Genomic DNA, 21,463 nt, shown 5'->3' with positions numbered 1-21,463 from the left:
TGGCGCAAGTGTCGCTCAATCTACCGTTCTCCATAAAAATATGTTATGGAAACGCATCTACAGTGGAATCAGTAAGGAAGGCGGTCGGCATGATGTGTTGGTGCACAGTGGCTAGTCATTGTCGGCTGGGGCGGGTCCTTGCCAACCGTACTGTTCCTGCGCCATAAACAGAGAAAATGGTCATATCATGCCTGTTCAAAAGCAACAGCTGTCAAATTCAAAAAACCTAACAGAAGCGCAGAGACCGACTCAAAACGCTTATCAATACCAATTAAAACGACATCCGGCTGAACCGGATGCCACGGACAAACCGTTAAACATTCAAAAATTTAAATTCAAATTCAAATAACCGCAAAAAAAAATTTACCGAACCGGACATGGCCGGTTACCAACGCTGAAAATCAAACTCAAATAAAACCGCTGAAAATCAAAATAAAAAAAAACTGAAAATAGAAATAAAAGAAAAGGCCGCGGGTGGTGTTGCGACGCCCGGTGCTTGTCCCACCCTCAAAAACCATGGCCAATGGAAAAAACTATACGTAATGAAAACTATATTAAGATTGTATTTATGTGTGCAACTGAATAGCCCTCGTATAAGGTAGTAGTTTCTCTAAATGTTGTTTTAAAACCAACATTGTTTACTTGCAACAAATAAACAACAAAAAAAATTTAAACAAGGGTACCTATAGGTTCCTGCAAAAGATCCGCAAACGAGCTCGCATACGACTGTCGTCAGGAAACTGGGAAAGCAAAATTGATTAACGTATTGGTATCTGGTGGTTATAGAATATAACTTCGTGTTCTAATTCCTCTTATTTTTTTCTTTGGGTTTCTGTTGTTTTATTGTTCCGTTTTACATGATTTATATACGATATTTATGTAACTTACAAAAATGTCTTCAAAATTTTCTCCTTTTTAGGTGGGCATATTGAAAATATTTTTACTAATGTTACGGACATTCAGTACAAAACAAAAAAAAATGTTTCCTTTTCGAAGGAGTGTACAGTTTCATCTAAATCTGTTTTCTTCAAAATAGGTCGTACGCATTAAGTTATAGAGACAAGGTGACGAAACGCTTGTCCCAAATGTAATAGAAATAAATTCTATTCTATAAACCGAAAGAGAACTAGCCAACGGTATTATTTCCTTAGAATATATACCACTCCATTACAAGAATATTACTTCAACCGCTGCTAATGCAAAAACTTTGATTGAATGTACGTTCCAAAAAAAAATAATAGAACGTTCAATGCGCGCGAAAGGTCTTACACTCAAAGTTATGCCATTTGCGATTTCGAAATCGTTTTCAAAAGTTGAACTTTAGGGACTAGATTCGCACATTCAAGTTTAAGCAATGGTTCAAATAATTTTAAATTTCTTCAAATTATGGTTGAAAATTTTAAATCAATTACGAGAGCAAAACAAAATGTTCATTTCCCTTTTTGAGGCTTACGGCCGCAATACGTAAACTATAGAAATGGAACTAATAATAAAAGTATACTAGTTTTAGCTTGTCCGTGTCACGGAACGAACTCACCATGGTGCACGGTCGTTGCAGGGTGGTGTTGGTACTGTTCGTGGTTGTTGCGCTCTGGTCCGAGGTGATCAAATGAACCTGGTGGCGATAGACTTCGTGTTGACCTTTACGATCTTGATGACTTGGTGCTGATTTTGGCGTTCGTTGGGTTACGCTGCCGCGTACTGCTGCCGTTTCTTACTTGTCCTTATGTTACTACGAGAACCCACAATTGCGTGGTTGCTATTGACTAAGAGTGGTCCGGAGACTGATGACCTACTTATTGATGAATGCCTCATGGTATTCACTCGAATACTCTTCCAGCTTGAACATTTTAAGCATTTTATTCTTCTCTGGTGCGGTAGTGGTGTTGAAAATATGTTTAGAACCCTCCACAAAAACAACTCGTAATCTCAATTTCGTTTCCACCATTTATGTTGCCGATAATGAAACGTTTGAACATTTTCCGTCTTGGCTTTCGGTTTCTTTTGCTGTGTGATTTCTATGATGAGGCAAACCCCAAAAGGAATACATACATACACATGTGTATGTATATTAAATTCAATTCATTGGATTGCAATTTTCCAAGAACATCGAAACGCTAAATTGCAAACTCGTTCGATTTTATTTAGCGTTGTTCCCGCGAATTGAGTAATTTTGTTTTATTTTCGCAAATTCTGTTATAAATATTAGATCAAATCGAGAAATAAACTCTCACACAAGCACATGCCAGAAAAAAAACGTTTCTCCTCTTCTTTTTTTTCCTCTGTATCGGGCGGAAACTTCTGGTAGCAAGACAAAATTTTTCTTAGTGATGGCCGGTCTGTCTCTTCCTTCCTTTTCGATATTTTTCATCGCAACCTTTGCCACATCGCTAGGTGTGTTCCCGTGAACACGCTCCCAAGTGGATCGCAGCCATATACCGTAGCAGCAGATCGTAACAAACCTGCTTCGCTTAGAAGGCCCGACGATGGAGCGAACAGGAAACCGGATCCGCTGTGGGAAGCCACTGCCAGGGGCCTCCAATGCCAATCAACGTGGGGCACGACTCACCCCTGAGATAAGAGTCTCAAAGTCCTACTACGAAGCTAGCCGGGCAACATAGGTCCATCAAAAAAAAGTTAAGTCAAATTTGGGAATTAATTCTGTTTCCTAGTTTAAAAGGGCTTTGCGGCAATTAGACATTTGTTATGGAGAACTCGTCAAAACTCCGAAAGGTTTTAGTGGTTATCGCCCCCACAGGAAGGCAAAACAAAAAAAAAGGTGTAGACATTTTGATATGGAGAACTCGTCCAAACTCCGAAAGGCTAGTGGTTATCGCCCCCACAGAAGGCCAAAAAAAAATATTTGGGTAGACATTTTGATAAAGGAGAACTCGTCCAAACTCCGAAAGGCTAGTGGTCATCGCCCCCACAGAAGGCCAAAAAAAAATTTGGATACTCAATGGGAACGCTGACATCTCCTGTTCCCCGAAGGCACTCGGGCTCCAAAAAAAATAAATAAAAAACACAAACTCATTCATTCTTGTCCCTAGTGCTCCCAACCGCAACGCATAAGGGGGTCTTAAGGACCTGCCTCTGGGACTGGGTGGGGCCACTAGGGTCAATGTCCTACACACACAGGTTAGTCCCAACACACCCAGCCGCAACGCAGAGGCGGTCTCTGGGGACGCGCTAGTGGGACTGGCTGGGGGTGCTGAGGCCTCCCGTCCATTCACCCGGGACACCCCTCCTGCCTCCGCCGCTATGGGTGGAGCGGCTTCAATGGCCGCTCCCCAGACTGGTGGGACAGGGAAGGGTGTCACTTTGAATCCCAGCTCAACCCGTCACAATCCAGGTGGTACTATGTGTTGCCACCTGAGACGTGGGATGAACTGGGGTCCTATAAATCACACACTCACTCATACCTGACATCACAAATTCGGCATGAGGGAAACTAAAAAAAACTAAAAAAAATTTGACATAAAAAAAAAACCCAGTTAGCGGACTAATATTTTTCCAATGCCGACTAACGGACAACATTCCGGGAAAATAAAAACCCCAAAATCTACAAAAAAAATAAAGTGCGTGCAGCACTGCCTCACTGGGTGAAATAAAAAAAATCCGGATAACTTGACGTGTAGTCTCGTGACGCCTTCGACTACTGCCCCCAATGACCAGTCCGGACAACCTGATCCGTCAACCATTCCACCGCAACGCAGGTAGCTGCTTCTGTGGCTGCCCACCTCGGACTGGAGGAATGGTCAACTTCACACGTTGCCCGAACTGACCACTGAGACCAGCGCCTCAGGTGCCACGTTGGGCGCCATCTGTTATGGAAACGCATCTACAGTGGAATCAGTAAGGAAGGCGGTCGGCATGATGTGTTGGTGCACAGTGGATAGTCATTGTCGGTTGGGGCGGGTCCTTGCCAACCGTACTGTTCCTGCGCCATAAACAGAGAAAATGGTCATATCATGCCTGTTCAAAAGCAACAGCTGTCAAATTCAAAAAAACCTAACAGAAGCGCAGAGACCGACTCAAAACGCTTATCAATACCAATTAAAACGACATCCGGCTGAACCGGATGCCACGGACAAACCGTTAAACATTCAAAAATTTAAATTAAAATTCAAATAACCGCAAAAAAAAATTTACCGAACCGGACATGGCCGGTTACTAACGCTGAAAATCAAACTCAAATAAAACCGCTGAAAATCAAAATAAAAAAAAACTGAAAATAGAAATAAAAGAAAAGGGCCGAATATACATAGGGGCGTCGCGGGTGGTGTTGCGACGCCCGGTGCTTGTCCCACCCTCAAAAACCATGGCCACCGTCGAACCTAAATTTCGGTGGCCCCTTACCTGTATGCCCTAAGTGCCTTCTAAATGAATAGGGTAGTCAACATTCCCATTTTAATTACAAAAGTTTATTCAAAATTCATTTCAAAATAGTTCATAGACTATAGATTCAACCGTTTCTAAACGTATACCGCATTTTGAAGATGTCCCATAGTATTACATATATATCTGCGTATGTACTAGTATTGGCTTATATATCTAGATAGGTTTTCGTACGTTTAATTATTTCATTTAATTCCTTACACTCGTAGTACGGATATACTATATAATTATGTAATACAAACTATGTAATGGAAAAAACTATACGTAATGAAAACTATATTAAGATTGTATTTATGTGTGCAACTGAATAGCCCTCGTATAAGGTAGTAGTTTCTCTAAATGTTGTTTTAAAACCAACATTGTTTACTTGCAACAAATAAACAACAAAAAAAAATTTAAACAAGGGTACCTACAGGTTCCTGCAAAAGATCCGCAAACGAGCTCGCATACGACTGTCGTCAGGAAACTGGGAAAGCAAAATTGATTAACGTATTGGTATCTGGTGGTTATAGAATATAACTTCGTGTTCTAATTCCTCTTATTTTTTTCTTTGGGTTTCTGTTGTTTTATTGTTCCGTTTTACATGATTTATATACGATATTTATGTAACTTACAAAAATGTCTTCAAAATTTTCTCCTTTTTAGGTGGGCATATTGAAAATATTTTTACTAATGTTACGGACATTCAGTACAAAACAAAAAAAAATGTTTCCTTTTCGAAGGAGTGTACAGTTTCATCTAAATCTGTTTTCTTCAAAATAGGTCGTACGCATTAAGTTATAGAGACAAGGTGACGAAACGCTTGTCCCAAATGTAATAGAAATAAATTCGAGATAAATAATTGTAAACAAATACGTATATAATTAAAGCGTTACATCTATAAACCGAAAGAGAACTAGCCAACGGTATTATTTCCTTAGAATATATACCACTCCATTACAAGAATATTACTTCAACCGCTGCTAATGCAAAAACTTTGATTGAATGTACGTTCCAAAAAAAATAATAGAACGTTCAATGCGCGCGAAAGGTCTTACACTCAAAGTTATGCCATTTGCGATTTCGAAATCGTTTTCAAAAGTTGAACTTTAGGGACTAGATTCGCACATTCAAGTTTAAGCAATGGTTCAAATAATTTTAAATTTCTTCAAATTATGGTTGAAAATTTTAAATCAATTACGAGAGCAAAACAAAATGTTCATTTCCCTTTTTGAGGCTTACGGCCGCAATACGTAAACTATAGAAATGGAACTAATAATAAAAGTATACTAGTTTTAGCTTGTCCGTGTCACGGAACGAACTCACCATGGTGCACGGTCGTTGCAGGGTGGTGTTGGTACTGTTCGTGGTTGTTGCACTCTGGTCCGAGGTGATCAAATGAACTTGGTGGCGATAGACTTCGTGTTGACCTTTACGATCTTGATGACTTGGTGCTGATTTTGGCGTTCGTTGGGTTACGCTGCCGCGTACTGCTGCCGTTTCTTACTTGTCCTTATGTTACTACGAGAACCCACAATTGCGTGGTTGCTATTGACTAAGAGTGGTCCGGAGACTGATGACCTACTTATTGATGAATGCCTCATGGTATTCACTCGAATACTCTTCCAGCTTGAACATTTTAAGCATTTTATTCTTCTCTGGTGCGGTAGTGGTGTTGAAAATATGTTTAGAACCCTCCACAAAAACAACTCGTAATCTCAATTTCGTTTCCACCATTTATGTTGCCGATAATGAAACGTTTGAACATTTTCCGTCTTGGCTTTCGGTTTCTTTTGCTGTGTGATTTCTATGATGAGGCAAACCCCAAAAGGAATACATACATACACATGTGTATGTATATTAAATTCAATTCATTGGATTGCAATTTTCCAAGAACATCGAAACGCTAAATTGCAAACTCGTTCGATTTTATTTAGCGTTGTTCCCGCGAATTGAGTAATTTTGTTTTATTTTCGCAAATTCTGTTATAAATATTAGATCAAATCGAGAAATAAACTCTCACACAAGCACATGCCAGAAAAAAAAACGTTTCTCCCCTTCTTTTTTTTCCTCTGTATCGGGCGGAAACTTCTGGTAGCAAGACAAAATTTTTCTTAGTGATGGCCGGTCTGTCTCTTCCTTCCTTTTCGATATTTTTCATCGCAACCTTTGCCACATCGCTAGGTGTGTTCCCGTGAACACGCTCCCAAGTGGATCGCAGCCATATACCGTAGCAGCAGATCGTAACAAATACGTGCAATTTCTCATAATGCATTAGTTTGAGTTAAACGCATCTATATGAAAAACTGCTTATGTAACAGGGTTTTTAGTGAAAGTTTGTAGGACCTCTCTATTTAGGTTAATGAGTTGGGCTGATATCATCGTTGCTGGGAGTGTAAACAATTTAACTTGTCTTTGGATTGAATCTATGAGTGTATCTGAACTGCTTTGTTTACCAGTCACAAGGGCTCTGCACCATATAATGCTGCTATAGCACACTACTTGGCTGGGTAGTCGGCCTGTTCATGACCTTCATGTCCCATACCATTTGGAACTCCAATGCATTCATCCACTAGCGTAGAAGTTGTTATTTAGGACTGCAAAGCACACAAGCCTGCCTGGCTGTCAGACGTAATGAGGATACTCTTCGAGGATATGCCTCTTCGTAGACAAGGTCTATCACAAACTTCTATTGCATGGATTTCTGCCTGAAAAATAATGATTCTACCCAACAAAATAATGATGCTATCCCATTGGTATCGATTTCTTGAGGTTGGGATCAAGTTTTTCCGTCAATAGGTCAGTATATGGATTCTTTGTTTCCAAAAGAGTTTCACGTAGTTGCAATGCGGGACTTTCTTTGAATTTTCTGATTTTTATGCACAGACAAGTTCCCGCTCTCTAGATCAGAGATATTTTGAAGTCTTAGTGCAGCAAGTGCTGCCTCTTTTTCTGTTGTAATAGAGAAGGGAGGGGACATGCTCATCGCCACCGTTATGCCAATACAAACTAGTGGAGGTAGTTTGCTTAGTTACACTGTTGCTCTTCTTTGCGTGGTATTCGGCCATCAAAGGAAGAAAGCAAAGGAGGCCATATGGCTTTACAGCAGTATTAAATGTTCGGTCTACCATTTTGGGCAGGGACCCAAAATGTAATTCCTTTTATAATAAAAGTTTTCGAGAAAAAATTATTTTCGAACTCTAAATTTTTAGTCCGAAAAAAATTATTAAATCACGACGTTTATATTTTAAGGACAGATTCCCTCTTGTTGCAACAGAAAGCGATGTACCAAATTTTGAGGCTATATCTCAATAGGATCAAACTTTATAACTAGTGAAAAAAGGTGCAAGTTTACTATAGAAAAGTTTAGGTATGTGTTCACTACTATGAGAGTTGGCTATGATTTTTCGATGACAAATTTCTAAAAATTGTTTACTTTATTTCTAGTATTTGTAGTTTTGACGCTTTTTGTGAACAATTAGAACGCACAGTCGTGCTTGGCGACTTTAACGCCAGGGTGGGCAAAGAAGGTGTTTTTGGCCCCAAAATCATAAAGTTCAGCGTACACAATGAAACTTCTCCTAATGGACTGCGGCTGATTGACTTTGCCGGTGCTCAAAACATGGTCATATCCAGCACGAGGTTCATGCATAAAAAGATACATCAAGCTACATGGCTGTCCCCCGATCGAAATATTCGCAATCAGATGGACCACATTCCTCCAGTGTTTTAGATGTGCGCACGATCCGAGGACCTAACATCGAGTAGGACCATTATCACGTCGCAGCCAAAATACGCACCCGCCTCTGCGCGGCTAAAACCAAGGAACAAAAAACACAAGGAAAGCTAAACGTCGAAAGGCTGCAATCGCAATAAACTGCCAATGATTTCGTAACTCGACTCTAACACCTGATCTCTGAGAGCACAACTCAACCCGACGGAATGCAGGAGCAGTAGGAGCATATCTCCAAAGCACTTTGTACTGCCGCCGAGGAAAAAATTGGTTACCGGCGACCACGGAAAAACAACTGGTACGATGAGGAATGCCGCGTTGCAACCGAAAGAAAAGACGCTGCCTACAGGGCTACGTTAAAAGCGAGCGCAACAAGAGGTGTGTGTGAACGCTATCGCCAGTTGAAAAGGGAAGCGAGACGCCTTTGTGTGAGGAGCTTGGCTACTAGCAACCAGGAATAACGCCCGAAAACGTTTACCAAAAAATTTGGCTACAGACGGAAGGTTTTAAGACCGGGGCAAACTCCTGTAATAACGAAAACGGCGACATTGTAACTGATGTCTATAGAGTACTTAGACTATGGAGGGAACACTACTCTGCTCTCCTAAATGGAGACAGCGATTTACCGCACAGGGATGATGAACCCGATCCCGCAATCGATGATGATGGAATAAATGTCCACCTACGTGATTATGACGAAGTCAGAATAGGTAAAACCGTATTGAAAAACAGCAAGGCTGCGGGCGCTGATGGATTGCCTGCGGAGCTATTCAAATACGGCGGCGAGAAGTTGGAAAGGCGCATGCATCAGATTCTTCGCAAAATAAGGTCGGACGAGTGCACGCCCGATATTGGAATCTAAGTGTTCCTTGCCCAGTCAACAAGAAAGAGGATACTGCAAACTGCTCCCTGTATGCCGCTATGTCTGAATTTGGTTTCCCCGCAAAACTTATACGGCTGTGCAAAATGACGCTGAACAACACTATCAGCTCAGTCAGAATTTGGAAGGACCTCTCCGAGCCATTCGAAACTATACGAGGTTTTAGACGGGGTGACCTCCAATCGTTCGATTTCTTTAATTTGATGCTGGAGAAAATTATACTAGCTGCAGAACTTAACCACTCTGAAAAAATATTCTATAAAAGTGTGAAATTACTGGCATATGGACATTTTCACAAAAGGGTCAACCACGAGTGCAACACTCAAACTGTTCCTGAAAACTTTTTGTTGATGAATAATAAATCTTAAATGTGTTTACTTTATAAATATAAAATAATTTTTATTTGCTTTTAATTTTGAGCCGAAATATACAACGAATATACAAAATTTACAAAAATCTAACTCCTTTGACCAAATATACCAACTTATTTCCTTGTTATATTCCATTCTTCAAAGTAATACTATGATGTTTTTATAATTTAAAAATCTACTGATAGTACCATAATGTTTAACAAGCAGACAGACTTAGTGGAGATCGAATAAGGGTAGTTTTTTTTATTACTTATGCTAATATGATTCAAGGTTCGATTCGAGCTCAAGGCCAGAACAATAATTTTTTTCTAATGATAATTATTATTATTTTTTAATTTTTCTAAATTCGAAAAATTGTATTTTGTTTTTGGAATAGTAAGTAGAAAATTTTTCAGACAACCTGCCATAGCTGCGCAGATAGATCAATTTCGAAGGGTGCTAAGCCTTCATCATCAGTACGCTTTAGGTATGCTGCGCTAAGCTATACAGCGGTGGTTTGCTTGACTGGCAAATTCGCTACTTCTATTCCTTTTTACCAACTATATTCTGCTTATATTCGTATGTCGCGTCCGTTACCGAAAAATAACATTTATTGTTTTCATTAGTGCACAAAGTGTTGAAGTATAAATTGCTTTCAGGCTTTAAGCAAATAAATTATTTCACTTAAGAAAATTTGCCATTGGCTCTCGGCAAAAACGATTAATAAAATTTATTGGTGTTTGAAATTCGACGCGCCCGTTACCGCAAACCTTAAATATTAAATAAAGTCGTAGAAATTGCACAAGAGTAAAATCTTATAGATCGCAAAAACGGCAAAAGAAACAAGAAAAGCAATAACAATGAAATATAGAGAGAAAATGTAAGAAAACGTCGAGAAATGGCAGGAGTACAAGAAGAAAGAAGCTAAACGAAAGCAAGAGTACCGAAAAAGATTATCGCAAAAAATGAAAAGTGATAGCAATTTATTAGAAAAGAAGAAAGAAAAGGACCGTGTTAGGCAGCAAGTTTTGCGGCAAAAAAAGAGCGTAAATAAATAATATTGATAATTTGAATTGCGAAATTTACAGCTGTAAGCAAACGATGGGAAAAGCAATGAAAAAAGTTGAGCGTGCTTTACCTAAAAACCTGAATAGAATGCAATAAATATCTTAGGCCAACAGAAACGATGGATGAAAATACTACCAAGTCATCAAAAAGCCAGATGCGTGAAAAATTAATTGAAAAATTCTTTTTGCAAGATGGAATCAGCGTTCAAGCTCCTGGGAGAAAGGATACAATGCTAATCAATGGGAAAGTAGTCTCAAAACGTTTTATGCTTATGACCTTAACAGAAGCATATCAACTTTTCAAAGCCGAATATAACGAAGAAAAAGTCTGCAAAACTATTTTTATTCGGTCTAAGCCAACTTACATTCAGTTAATCAATAATTTACGACACAATATGTGTATCTGTAAGTACCATGCAAATTTTATTTTTTTACTAGAAGGCTGTGCAAAGATTATACCGCAGATTCCTGCCAAAGCTCATTTATTTCTTACATCAGTTTGCTCCGACGTTTTGAATGAAAAGTGCATGGCTAATACTTGTGACAGCTGTATACGCGATATTAAAGACGCTCTAGTTCCAATACAGTTTATTAATAAATTTAATACGCAAATAAAATGGAAACAGTGGAGAAAAGTAGACGATCGCTTAACTTTAAACTACACTATTGGTCCATTAAGCGACTTAATTCATGATATAGAGATTCAGCTACCACCTTTTAAAATGCATTGTTTTGTTAAACGTCACCAACAAAATTACTTTGAAACTAAAAAGAAAAATTTAGCAGCTAATGAGGTTGTTATTCAAGTTGATTTTGCTGAAATTATCGCTTGACATGCCAAAACGAAATTCAAGATGCCCACTTTAGTTATAACCAAGTATCAGTGTTTACGTGCGTAGCTTGGGTTCTTGGTGAAACCAAGTCCTATGCTGTTATCAGTGATAGATTGACTCACAGTAAATTCGACGTTTACTGCTTTATTTCCAAAATTATCAATATCTTACAAAACCAGTACAAAGGAGTTACCAGCATTTATATTTTCTCTGATGGAAGCACTTCCCAATTCAAAAATAAATTTATTCTTTCTAGTATTGCCAGACTTGCAGCTGAATTTCATTGCGGAATCTTAGAGTGGAATTTTTTCGCCACTTCACATGGCAAAGATGCTGTAGACGGATAGGTACCGTAGTTAAACGAAAAGTCTGGCAAATCGTTAAAGCAAGATATATCATTCTCGGTGATGCCTTATGCTTCTATGAATGTGCTAAGAACAACATTGATGGAGTTAAAATTTTGTATATCTCTGGAACACAAATTGATAGTTTTTCTAATCAACTGTCAGAGTTATGGCAAAATGTTCCAAATATCAAAGAATTTAAAAGTATGCATTGGTTTTCATATTTCGACAGTAAATTTATTGAAGTTGCTCGGACCGCCTATTCATTAAAGAAAATAATTAAAATAGACCATACTAAAAACTAATAACTTTCTTCTTAATTTTTTAAGTCGTTTTTACTATAATGTTGCTTGAGTTTTTATTTTCAATAAAATTGAAGAGTTATAGTGAAAAAAATTCTATTTCCTAGCTCATGGAAAATTTTGTACCGTCCTTATGGCGCGTGCGTATTTATTCTATACTCAATTAAAAAAACAAAGAGAAAATTATCATTTTTCATAAACCTACGAATAACAGTCATCTGTTCGCATTTATTAACATATATATTGTATATATATAAAACTCCTTAATTTGCTGAATTTTGTATATTTCTGAATGCGCCTAAAAAAACCTCTATTTTTTGTCGCGTCCGCATCACTTTATAACTGCTTATAACTACGTACTTATTTGTAAAAGATCCTTCCCGCATATATTTAAATCTAGCACTCCGTCAGCCCTTTAAAACAATATCAATATATATAAACTTTTACTTTGTCTTCATTGTTTTGGACGCACTTAAAAGAGTACAGTTGTCGCGTCCGTTACAGTGGACATGCCCATATGATGATGACATTGATATCATCGACCTAGACACCCGCGCCTTTAGTTCTGCTTACTCCAAACTGGAAAAAGAAGCGGTAAGGATGAGTTTGATGGTGAATGAGAACAAAACGAAGTAGCTGCTGTCATCGAGCAAAGAGTCAGCGCATATGCGCCTTGGCAACCACGCAACTGTTGCAGCCATAATTTCGAAATAGTAAAAGACTTCGGTTATTTGGGAACCAGCAAGAACACTAACAATAACATCATCTCTGAAATCCAGCGAAGAATCGCTCTTGCCAATAAATGCTACTTTGGACTAGGTAGGCAAATTAAAAGTAAAATCCTCTCTCGGCAAACGAAAATCATACTCTACAAATCACTTATCGTACCCGTCCTACTATATGGTGCAGAAGCATGGACCATGACGACATCAGATGAGGCGGCTCTGGGAGTGTTCGAAAGAAAAATTCTTCGAAAGATTTATGGAACTCTACCCGTTGGCGATGACGAGTATCGAAGAAGATTTAACGATGAGCTGTACGAGCTCTACGCAGCATTCAACATAGTCCAGCGAATTAAAACGCCGCGGCTGCGCTGGTTGGGCCATGTTATGATTATAAAAAATACGATCCGGCCAAGAAGAATGTCTGAAAAATAAAAAGGATGGATGATTCGTTATGACATTGCTATAGATATCCCCGGGATCCCATAAACTTTCACCTAGGACAACTTTTTGACTAAATAAACTCTTAAAATGTGTCCCTGATTTTGGGAGATAGACTATGTTTTGCTATAGAGTAGAGTGCAGGCGAGAAAAGCAAAAATAAAACAATGAGCAGTTAAGAACGTAAGTCAATTTCTGTACACAGATTTCTCATCTAATTAAAAAGTTAATTGTATGACTCGTTTTGGAAAATTGATAAATAATTTAATAATTAATGGATGTAAGTGCAAATAAATTAAATATGTATATACTCATTTATGCACTCATCCAATTGTTGCCAAATGCCAGCTTAAGGCTTAAACAGAATAATGTTAGATATATTTCCCCCGACTAAAATAAGAGCACTCATTACATACATACATACACACATACACCATACATACATACATAAGTGCAATATCAAACTATTAAGTGATTCATGAGGCTTATGAAATCCCGAATATCGTCTATAAATATTAAAATTCATCACCAAAGAAATGGCGTTTTTTCCGCTGCAACAATATTTTTGGTGGCGCAACAACTCTAGAAGGACATGAATACCTTTGCAATTTTATAAGGAATAATTTTTTAGCACTTGATAAAAAATGATCGCTTTGGAGGCTTTTAAAAAAGTCCAGATAAAAACCCACTTTAAAATTTGCTTGTGGGTTAAAAATTATTCTCACCGAATCCAGCCAGGGGCCACTCTTGTCTTGTACAAAGAACTCGTAGGTTAGGTTAGGTTGAACGGGCCGGACCATGAGGACCTCACATAGACTGAATGAGTCCCTAGTGTTACCAGAAGTATGTTATGTTTAACGATCAAACTGAAAAAAACCCTTTCGACAACCAGGACCTTTGTTAATAAATAACTCTGTCCTCTTGGCAAATACTAGATGTTTTCCAGTACCCTATGCCCCTTGCTGCTTCTAGATCTGACAGCCGTATCACTCCTAATAGCGACGGGTAATGACGGCCTACCCGCCGAGTGGTTAAAACATGGAGACCAAGAGTTGGCTGGCATCAACTTCTATGCAAAATATGGTCGGACGAACATATGTCTACAGATTGGAATTTAAGTGTGCTTAGCCCAAATTTTCGGTTTACGTAGATGACGTTGTAATTGCCATAAGTGGAAAGTGCATTCCAACGATTAGCTCTTTGAAGGATAGGGCGCTTCGGGATATTCATACCTTACCATCTAATGTCGGGTTGACAGCCAACGCAGAGAAAACGGATATGGTCTTGTTTACCAGGCCTAAGTTGGGATCACCCCTCCTACCCACCCTACAGGAGAAACCTTGCACAAAAAATCTAGGAATCCTCCTAGACAGTAAAATGTCGTGGAAGCACAACGTGGAGAAGAGGGCGAAGAAGGTCTCGATGGCACTTTATGCATGTAAAAGAATGCTGGGCTGTACATGGGGTTTATCGCCGTCTCTTTCTCATAGGGTATTTAAGAACGATATAGTATACTATACTATGGAGTTCTTGTTTGGTGGAAAGCCATGCAAATAAAGTGTCAAAAGAAGTTGGGATGGCTCCTAGAGCTGGCGAGATAAATTTACTCTGAAATCATATCCGTCATATCCGTCATGACAAAGTCGTGTATTGAAGGAGGTTTCATATTAAAAGAATAAGGGGAAGACCACCACTTTGGGAGACAAATTGTTAGGCAGAGTTAACATTCCTTAATACCACCAATTGCCGTCAGTAATGGAAGAGAATAATGATGAGAGTTACACTAAGTTAATACTCCCAATTGCCGTCAGTTATAGCGAAACAGAAATTGCTGCCGTGACTTATTACTCAACGGTCAAAACCGCCTGGGCGATTGAAAACGAGTTGATGATTTGAAATTAATGACAGATCCAATGGCAAATCTAATGCATGTTCTCTGCAGGTCAGCCAATATACATGATAATTCTCAAACCTGTTATCGCAGGAGAAACGCCCTTCTATACACATTATATGTCGTTTGGAGGTGGCATCCTGCCAAACTTAGCAAAGTTAAGGCTTTGAGAAATATCACACACTCTTGACCCTACAGCAAGGGTATCCTGCCACACACTGCAAACTTTAAGGTTCATTTTTTCTCAATATCCCCCACGTTGTAAACTAAATAGCTTAGGAAATATCCACTGGAGAGACTGGATATGTGGATGTGGTGCGGTCAAAAGAGAGTGCTTGTCGTTAGTTAGTTATTTTTTCGCTGCTGAAATAACAGGCCAGGTAGGTAAGGTTATGTCCGTTCCATGAGGACTTCAAATATACTGAATGAGTCCGTAATGTTACCAAAAGTTAATTTAACGACGAAACTGAAAAAACCTGTCAAAACTTAGAACCTATGTTATAAAATAACTCCGTCCTCGCCACTTGCTTCTTCTAGATGTGGCAGCTGTATCACTCCTAATAGCTGGAGTCTTAGCCTGGCAATCACAGGGCACGAGCACAAATATGCTCGATCATTTCCTCCTCCAACCGCACATCCTACATGAGGCATGCGAGGCCAGAAGCTAGTGTCCAGTCAGAGTACACGTCATGAATCCACAATCCTCTCTTTTTAATGATAAACGGCCAGGTAATTCTCGTCTTAATTCTGATTAAGCTATTTAACGAGCCGTGTGTCAAACTTACATATAATATTATCTTAGTATTAGATGAGATAAATTACCTAATTCCATTGCGTACTTGTTAAGCCTCTTGGAAATACCTACGTGTATTTATCTACATGTGTATTTCAATGTAGATTTATTCCACAATGTGTAATGTCTTACGTGCTAAGGCCCGGTTTTTCAGTAGTTGGTTAAGTTAAGCTTAAACTGTTTGCTTAAACTCTAGTTAAATTTAAACTCCAGTTAAACTACTGAGCAGTTTTTCAGTCACAGTTTAAGGCCGCGTTTGAGGGTAGGCCTTTTGTACGGCAACACTGTTTTTTTTTTTTGTTATCTAGATAATTTGTAGATACGGCAACAGTTGGATTTTGTTTACCCAACAAACATGGAAAAAAATTTCTCCAGCCTTAGAGAAATATATATCTAGTTCCAGAGCTGATATCCAACATCATGCTGTAATTATTTTTAAACCAGATAATTATCAAGTTTTTATCCAACTTCTTCTCCAATCACTATCCAACCTTTGAGAAATTTTGTAAAATGTATAGTTCTCGAGTTAACCTCCAACGTCATTTTCCAATTATTATGTGACCTTTGAGAGATTTTGCGAAATGCACAGCTTTCAAATGCATATCCAATACATTTTTCCAGTTTATATCCTACTTTGCATATCGAGTTGAGGTGGGTTGAAAAAAAATTTTCCCCGAGGTGGTACCACCAAAGCCAACAGCTGTTTACTGTGAGAAATAAACACCTGGCTGATAGCAGCAAAGAAGCGCTATTAATTAAAAATAAGTTATAAATGTTTTATTTTCTTGAAAATACTGTAGCATTGTAATCTTACATTTGAGTCCAGTGAGAGAACCACACATAAATACAAGTTGGGAACTATATTTCTTTTAACTTAAGTAATAGCATTTTTTGCTTTATAAAAAATTCCCTTTTTGCTCAGAACGTTATGATTGTCAAGTTGATTCCTGTTTCGAGACAACTTTTACATTGTTATCAACATAAGATGTATTGGTACTTAAGCCCAAATGCGTGTTGGGTATATTCGACGTCATTGCCAACGAACGCAAATAACTGATAGGTTAACTAGAGTTTAACGCTGTCAGATCGGCCGCTTAAGCTCAGCTTAAACTTTAGTTAAAATAGACTGAACAACTGCAGAATAAGTTTAAGCGTAGCTTAACTGACAAACTGCGTTGAACTTGTACTGAAAAACCGGGCCTAACTAAAATAGGTATTTAATTGACTTACGTGCCGATGATAAATCAAAGAAAAAAGCAACAAAGCAGAAGATGCTAATTAACACAGGTTTTCTCATACTGGAAGCAAAAACTGGAGGTAGAATTTGTTATTATTTTCTTTTTCGTGCTAAACGAGTGTTCTGTAGTTGTTGTGTATGGATTTTATTGCTTTTAAATACCTATTTTTACTTGTATTGCGCTCTTTCTTCTTAAATACACCTTTGTTTTTGTTTCTGCTTTTGTAATATAATGTAATATTTACCCACAAAAAAGCACTGTTATATCGTCAATGCATTCTTAATTTTTATTTGATTATTTCACCAATTTTAATTTTAATTAAGTTTAACCAATTCAACGTGAACGACTCACATAATACTCAGCATTTACTCAGCGGCTAATGACCACAGCTTATAAAATATTAATGAATAACAAAATATATACATATGTATATGTAAATAAAACGAAATTTGTATTAATTATAAACAAAACACATTTTTTTTTTTGTATTTTCAAATTATTGCTTGTTTTGTTTGTTATTTGGCTTACAAATAACGTATTGTTAAGAAATTCAACTTCCCGCTTTATTGTAACCGAGTTTCGCAAACGAGTATGTATCGACTCACTACCCAAAGTCAACTGAGAAGTTGTGAAGCTGCGATGTTGATAGTTGTACGTTATATCTACTTATAAAAATGTTGAGCGTTACTTAAAATTTTCTCAGTTATATCAGAGCTGGAAATGTGATATAAGCATGGCGCAACGATACAAGGTGGCAGCACGGAACAGCTGATTATAAACTTTTTTTATTTGATTTGATACATCAACTTTCGGCGCAGTACGATTTTTACATTTGCCCATCGAATTTACAAAAACAAAGTACATGGAATTTTTATTTATGTTTGTATGTATGTCACCATGCTGCCACCTTGTATCGTTGCGACATGCATAAGGTCAACTGCCATAAATTCAATTGATATTATGACCATTGGAAATAGTCACACCGTCAAATTTTAAATGTTTACTATGTCAATAATTTGGACATTATGACCATCCTACTTTTCCGAAATAGTCATTAAGTCAACTCTTTTTATACTCAGTTGAGCAGAGCTCACAGAGTATATTAAGTTTGATTGGATAACGGTTGGTTGTACATATATAAAGGAATCGAGATAGATATAGACTTCCATATATCAAAATAATCAGGATCGAAAAAAAATTTGATTGAGCCATGTCCGTCCGTCCGTCCGTTAACACGATAACTTGAGTAAATTTTGAGGTATCTTGATGAAATTTGGTATGTAGGTTCCTGAGCACTCATCTCAGATCGCTATTTAAAATGAAGGATATCGGACTATAACCACGTCCACTTTTTCGATATCGAAAATTTCGAAAAACCGAAAAAGTGCGATAATTCATTACAAAAGACCGATAAAGCGACGAAACTTGGTAGATGAGTTGAACTTATGACGCAAAATAGAAAATTAGTAAAATTTTGGACAATGGGCGTGGCACCGCCCACTTTTAAAAGAAGGTAATTTAAAAATTTGCAAGCTGTAATTTGGCAGTCGTTGAAGATATCATGATGAAATTTGGCACGAACGTTACTCTTATTACTATATATACGCTTAATAAAAATTAGCAAAATCGGAGAAGGACCACGCCCACTTTAAAAAAAAATTTTTTTTTAAAGTAAAATTTTAACAAAAAATTTAATATCTTTACAGTATATATGTAAATTATGTCAAGATTCAACTCCAGTAATGATATGGTGCAACAAAATACAAAAACAAAAGAAAATTTAAAAATGGGCGTGGCTCCGCCCTTTTTCATTTAATTTGTCTAGGATACTTTTAACGCCATAAGTCAAACAAAAATTAACCAATCCTTTTGAAATTTGGTAGGGGCATATATTTTATGGCGTTAACTGTTTTCTGTGAAAATGGGCGAAATAGGTTGATGTCACGCCCAGTTTTTATACACAGTCGTCCGTCTGCCCTTCCGCATGGCCGTTAACACGATAACTTGAGCAAAACTCGATATATCTTTACTAAACTCAGTTCACGTACTTATCTGAACTCACTTTATCTTGGTATGAAAAATGAACGAAATCCGACTATGACCACGCCCACTTTTTCGATATCGAAAATTACGAAAAATTAAAAAAATGCCATAATTCTATACCAAATACGAAAAAAGGGATGAAATATGGTAAGGTAATTGGATTGTTTTATTGACGCGAAATATAACTTTAGAAAAAACTTTATAAAATGGTTGTGACACCTACCATATTAAGTAGAAGAAAATGAAAAAGTTCTGCAGGGCGAAATAAAAAACCCTTAAAATCTTGGCAGGTATTACATATATAAATAAATTAGCGGTATACAACAGATGATGTTCTGGGTCACCCTGGTCAACATTTTGGTCGATATCTGGAAAACGCCTTCACATATACAACTACCACCACTCCCTTTTAAAACTCTCATTAATACCTTTAATTTGATACCCATATCGTACAAACTCATTCTAGAGTCACCCCTGGTCCACCTTTATGGCGATATTTCGAAAAGGCGAACACCTATAGAACGAAGGCCCACTCCCTTTCAAAAATACTCATTAACACCTTTCATTTGATACCCATATCGTACAAACAAAGTCTAGAGTCACCCCTGGTCCAGAAAGGCCCACTCCCTCTTAAAATACTCATTAACTCCTTTCGTTTGATACCCATGTTGCACAAACGAATTCTAGAGTCACCCCTGGCCCACCTTTATGGCGATATCTCGAAACGGCGTCCACCTATAGAACTAAGGCCCACTCCCTCTTAAAATACTCATTAACTCCTTTCGTTTGATACCCATATTGCACAAACGAATTCTAGAGTCACCCCTGGTCCACCTTTATGGAGATATCTCGAAAAGGGGTCCACCTATAGAACTAAGCCCCACGCCCTTTTAAAATAATCATTAACACCTTTCATTTGATACCCATATCATACAAATAAATTCTAAAGTCACCCCTGGTGCACGTTTATGGCGATATCTCGAAAAGGCGAACACCTATAAAACCAAGGCCCACTCCCTTTTAAAAATACTCATTAACACCTTTTATTTGATACCCATATCGTACAAACAAAGTCTAGAGTCACCCCTGGTCCAGAAAGGCCCACTCCCTCTTAAAATACTCATTAACTCCTTTCGTTTGATACCCATATTGCACAAACGAATTCTAGAGTCACCCCTGGCCCACCTTTATGGCGATATCTCGAAACGGCGTCCACCTATAGAACTAAGGCCCACTCCCTCTTAAAATACTCATTAACTCCTTTCGTTTGATACCCATATTGCACAAACGAATTCTAGAGTCACCCCTGGTCCACCTTTATGGAGATATCTCGAAAAGGGGTCCACCTATAGAACTAAGCCCCACGCCCTTTTAAAATAATCATTAACACCTTTCATTTGATACCCATATCATACAAACAAATTCTGAAGTCACCCCTGGTGCACGTTTATGGCGATATCTCGAAAAGGCGAACACCTATAAAACCAAGGCCCACTCCCTTTTAAAAATGCTCATTAACACCTCTCATTTGATACCCATATCGTACAAACGCATTCTAGAGTTACCCCTGGTCCATCTTTACGGCGATATCTCGAAAAGGCGTCCATCTATAGAACTTAGGTCCACTCCCTTTTAAAATACTCATTAATACCTTTCATTTGATACCCATATCGTACAAACGCATTCTAGAGTCAACCCTGATCCACCTTTATGGCTATATCCCTAAATGGCGTCCACCTATAGAAATATGGCCCACTCCCTCATAAAATACTCTTTAATGCCTTTCATTTGATACACATGTCATACAAACACATTCCAGGGTTTCCCTCGGTTCATTTTCCTACATGGTTATTTTCCCTTATGTTGTCACCATAGCTCTCAACTGAGTATGTAATGTTCGGTTACACCCGAACTTAACCTTCCTTACTTGTTTCTCATACGGAACTCCTTTTTCTATATTTGTGTCCCATTCTAATGAAAACTCCTATAAAAACTGGCTCAACGAAGTCCTATCGGAGATAAGAAGAACTTATTCAACATATAAAAAAAAAAATAAATGTAAGGCGCGATAACCTCCGAAGAGATCTAAGGCCGAGCTTCTCTTCCAATTTGCGTCGTGCTCCTCTTGATTTTTCCCTACAAATTGGCCGGACGGGACCTACATGTTTTATGCCGACTCCGAACGGCATCTGCAAGGCAGATGAGTTTTCACTGAGAGCTTTTCATGGCAGAAATACAATCGGAGCGCTTGCCAGACACTGCCGAGGGGCGACCCCGCTTAGAAAAATTTTCTTCTAATTGAAAAATCTTATTTCTAAAATTTTGATGTTGCTTTGCCCGGGAGTTGAACCCAGGGCATACGGTGTGATAGGCGGAGCACGCTACCATCACACCACGGTGGCAACAACAACATATAGTTCAGAGAAAAATTTTAAAAACAATAAAACGC

General features: G+C 38.2%; 1 protein-coding gene across 5 annotated transcripts in view; it reads right to left on the bottom strand.

The window, feature by feature from the left end:
• MP1 (Melanization Protease 1) overlaps nucleotides 1–17,617 on the bottom strand; it is a 36,153-nt gene extending 18,536 nt beyond the window's left edge. For 2 of the 5 annotated variants that reach the window (XM_067760758.1, XM_067760762.1), the window contains exons 1-2: nucleotides 17,133–17,617; nucleotides 16,964–17,044 (exon numbers count right to left, since the gene is read on the bottom strand). In XM_067760758.1, the coding sequence (XP_067616859.1) occupies nucleotides 16,964–17,030 (67 nt within the window). In that variant the 5' untranslated portion in view covers nucleotides 17,031–17,044; nucleotides 17,133–17,617. The remainder of the gene's footprint in view (nucleotides 1–16,963; nucleotides 17,045–17,132) is intronic. The other 3 variants (XM_067760760.1, XM_067760763.1, XM_067760764.1) reach the window with 2 other exon arrangements.
• Between the last annotated feature and the right edge of the window lie 3,846 nt (nucleotides 17,618–21,463).

The sequence above is a fragment of the Eurosta solidaginis genome, chromosome 1 (assembly GCF_040869045.1).
Source record: "Eurosta solidaginis isolate ZX-2024a chromosome 1, ASM4086904v1, whole genome shotgun sequence".
Taxonomy (NCBI): domain Eukaryota; kingdom Metazoa; phylum Arthropoda; class Insecta; order Diptera; family Tephritidae; genus Eurosta; species Eurosta solidaginis.
The sequence above is the reverse complement of the archived record's forward strand: the minus strand, read 5'-3'. Positions and strand labels throughout refer to the sequence as shown.